This window comes from Penaeus vannamei, chromosome 11, assembly GCF_042767895.1.
Source record: "Penaeus vannamei isolate JL-2024 chromosome 11, ASM4276789v1, whole genome shotgun sequence".
Taxonomy (NCBI): domain Eukaryota; kingdom Metazoa; phylum Arthropoda; class Malacostraca; order Decapoda; family Penaeidae; genus Penaeus; species Penaeus vannamei.
The window spans coordinates 5,616,437-5,620,077 of NC_091559.1; the positions used below are offsets into that span (position 1 = coordinate 5,616,437).

The 3,641-nt window shown below is 39.7% G+C and overlaps 1 protein-coding gene across 1 annotated transcript in view; it reads right to left on the minus strand.

The window, feature by feature from the left end:
- LOC113826214 (CLIP domain-containing serine protease HP8) overlaps positions 1 to 2,170 on the minus strand; it is a gene marked incomplete at its 5' end in the record, with an annotated part of 6,186 nt that extends 4,016 nt beyond the window's left edge. The window contains 4 exon segments of the mRNA XM_070126904.1: positions 413 to 600; positions 922 to 1,021; positions 1,521 to 1,641; positions 2,062 to 2,170. Coding sequence (XP_069983005.1) covers positions 413 to 600; positions 922 to 1,021; positions 1,521 to 1,641; positions 2,062 to 2,170 — 518 coding nt within the window.
- Positions 2,171 to 3,641: the final 1,471 nt, after the last annotated feature.

The following is a 3,641-nucleotide window of genomic DNA, read 5'->3' on the forward strand; positions in this document are numbered from 1 at the left end:
GGGAAAAAAAACAAGAGAAAGGAACGAAAAAACGACAGAAAAGAGAAAAGAGAAAAAGCATATGAAGCTGAAATGAAGACAAATTAGCAAAAAAGGGAAAAGCTAGATCAGTCCCAACTCGAGGCGTCTGTTTTGATGATTGTCCAATGAAAAATATAACCATGAAAATCATTATTTTTCCATCCTTTTTGAAAACTGAAGAGACCAAAATGATCAACCATATTCACAAAGAATCCGTAACTTGTGACGTCATCAAAACAAACCCCCATGTATCTTTTTTTCTTTTTCCAAAAATAGAATCAGACGCCAAGACACCTCCTCCAGTTGCTACTGATCTAGCCTTTCGCTCATCAAAAAAATCAAAATGAAGGAGGAGGAGAAACAACAGAAGAGAACGCCGCTGCGCACTCACGCGGGTGCAGGACAGCGGGGCGACTGAGGCGCAGGAGGGCAATGTCGTTGCATTCCGTGCAGGGGGAGCCGTACTGGGGGTGCCTGATGATCCTCTCCACGGGAATGTCCTGCGGGGGAGGAGCGCAGCGCCCTTTGGAGCAGTCGGGGTTGATGGAGAGGGTGTGCTCGCCGATCCTTGCAATTTCCCTAGGGTTGGAAAGTTTTAAAAAAAGTGAGATTCCATGAAAGTAAAGTATAAAAAAAGTGAGATTCCATGAAAATAAATTATAAAAAAAAGTGAGATTCCATGAAAATAAAGTATTAAAAAAAACAGTGAGATTCCATGAAAATAAAGTAGGCCTATCTCGCAGCTGCCTCGCTATACATGGAAAAAAAAATCTTCAAACCTAAACCTATAACCCTAGACTGAACAACGTTTAATCTTTATCGAATTCGCTCCGACCGATACCATTACTGTCTCGGTCGCTGATACCAACTAATTTCATCAGACCGACTCCAGTGACTCACAGTACGAGGCCGAGTCTCTCCTTGAAGCAGTGGGCGGCGGTGAGGACGTACCGCTCGGACACCAGCACCCCGCCGCAGAACCACGAGCGCCGGCCGTTAACTGGAAGTCCGAGGAGGAGCAGTGTCGAGTAATGAATTCACGCGTGTACATTTTACTACTTTATTTATTAATTTATTATTATTGTTATAATATATTAATTTACTAATAATTCTAGTACTTGTATATCTTTCAATGAGTACTTATTTCTTGATGATTTACTATTGAGGTTGACGGTGCATGTGCCAAGGGAAATAATGGTCAGGTAAACGTTTAACCGCTGCTGTTAAATGCCAATTGGCTTATTAGAAATGTGAATTTCTATAATAGTCTCATTTACAGTGACGCATTTATTTTCACCCTTCCGCCCGTCTTAACCTATAGACTATATACATCATACTGTGAATACATTATAGAATAGATTATATACATCATACTGTGAATACATTATAGAATAGATTATATACATCATACTGTGAATACATTATAGAATAGATTATATACTTCATACTATAAATACATTGAATATAATATCACAACAGGAAGAACTTGAGCCACGGACTTGAGCCACGCAGAACCACCATCCAGGGCCAGGCACCGAGAGGAGCGTCTTCGCCATCTATGATCTTGTCGGCGATGCCACGGCTCCCACACTGCACGTTGGCGCGGCTGGGGGGCGGGGTCTGTGGGGCGAGAGTGCACCTGATAGCGAGGGAGCATGTGTGTAAATGCAAACCTAAGGTGCGTGCTTGTAGGTTTGTGCACGTGCGAGCTGGGCATACTACATACTTAGGCTTATGAAAAAGGGGGAACGGCAGCAGCAATTAGACAGTTAAAGTTAAATGCACGAAAGAGAAAATTGCCGATAATATTCAATAACTACAGTGACCTAATGGCATGGATGAAATATAACACACACACAAACACCCACACCCACACAAACACACACACACACACACACACACACACACACACACACACACACACCTACACACACACACACACCTACACACACACACACAAACACCCACACCCACACACACACACACACACACACACACACACACAAACACACACACACACAACGACATTTTCAAAAATACCTGAACGACTGGAGGAGGTCTCGTGGGCGGAGTATTTACAGCAGTAACGGGTAAGCTCTGGGAGGGACAACACACGAGCGGCTCGCTGTTCAGAAACGAGCAGATGGCACTGGAAGATAAAGATATACTCTTATTACTGAGGTCATGTTGGAAGGAGAGAGCACTGAGCGTGATATTTAGGAGCACTCTGATTTTTTTTCTTTTTTTTTTCTGAAATAAGCCTAATTTGTGTATGACTGTTTTTGTCTTCCTACCGAGGTAATCTTCGCGAGATTATAAACTGCAATTGATAAAAGGGAAAACTGGAATAGCTGATATCGAGGTGATTCTTAACCTATAATTAAACACTTGCAATCCAAAGAATGTACATGTGAAATGGAAGCACCTGACACCTTTCACTTGACCAAACACAAGGTATTCGATTTCATATTGGATGGGGGTTCTCAATTCTAAAATTAAGATCAATTTATCAACAACCAATCTACTTAGAATTTGTACATATGTATATTGGCCATTTAGATAAGCGTTATTGTTAATACTATTAAAGGTATTTCATTAATAACTCAATTCTGATAACATCACTGCTTGATAATAAGTTATAGTTATCTACATGAAATTTATTATCACAATATCAGTATCAATATCAAAATCATACCGGGAGTAATGATGTCATCATATACATTCTAATTACACTAATCGTGATGATAAGAAATATCTGATGAATGTGGTTAACAATGGCTGACTGACAACGTAAATTGTGACATGGCAACTGACCTGATGGAAAAGTCCGAATCTGTAAGATATACCAATATATATATATATATATATATAAACACAGATATATATATATATATATACATACATATATATATATATATATATATGTGTGTGTGTGTGTGTGTGTGTGTGTGTGTGTGTGTGTGTGTGTGTGTGTGTGTGACGGATGCCACATATCTGTGGCATCTGTCACTTACAAATGGTCATGGATCTGCGCTCTGAAAAGTCATGACCTCTGGCACCGCGCTCTTTTTGCAGAGGCAGTGGAGTGGCCTCTCTAGGGTGCCCGCGCACACACACACACACACACACATATATATATATATATATATATATATATATATATATATATATATTGACACTATGACAGAAAAACCCACAATGCGCAAACTAGATTTATTGCATAAAGTGAGACAACAGTTTCGGAATCGTCCTCGATTCCATCTTCAGACCCAAAGATGGAATTGAGGACGATTCCGAAACTGTTGTCTCACTTTCTGAAATAAATCTAGTTTGTACATTGTGGGTTTTACTACAATGTATATATATATATATATTATACATATATATATATATACATATATATATCATATTTTGAATATAGCTTTCAAGTTGCTTTTCAAAATGCCAATATCAAATCTCAACAAAAGGAAACTGCACTGGGTTTAAACAACAAAGAAAATGCCTTTTATTCGTGTGTTCTGCCACCCAGCAATTACGTCACGCACCTCACAGTACCTGCCTGTCAGGAAACGGTCTGTGGATTTTATCGAGGTCTGCGTGAGGGGAACACTGTCTGAATC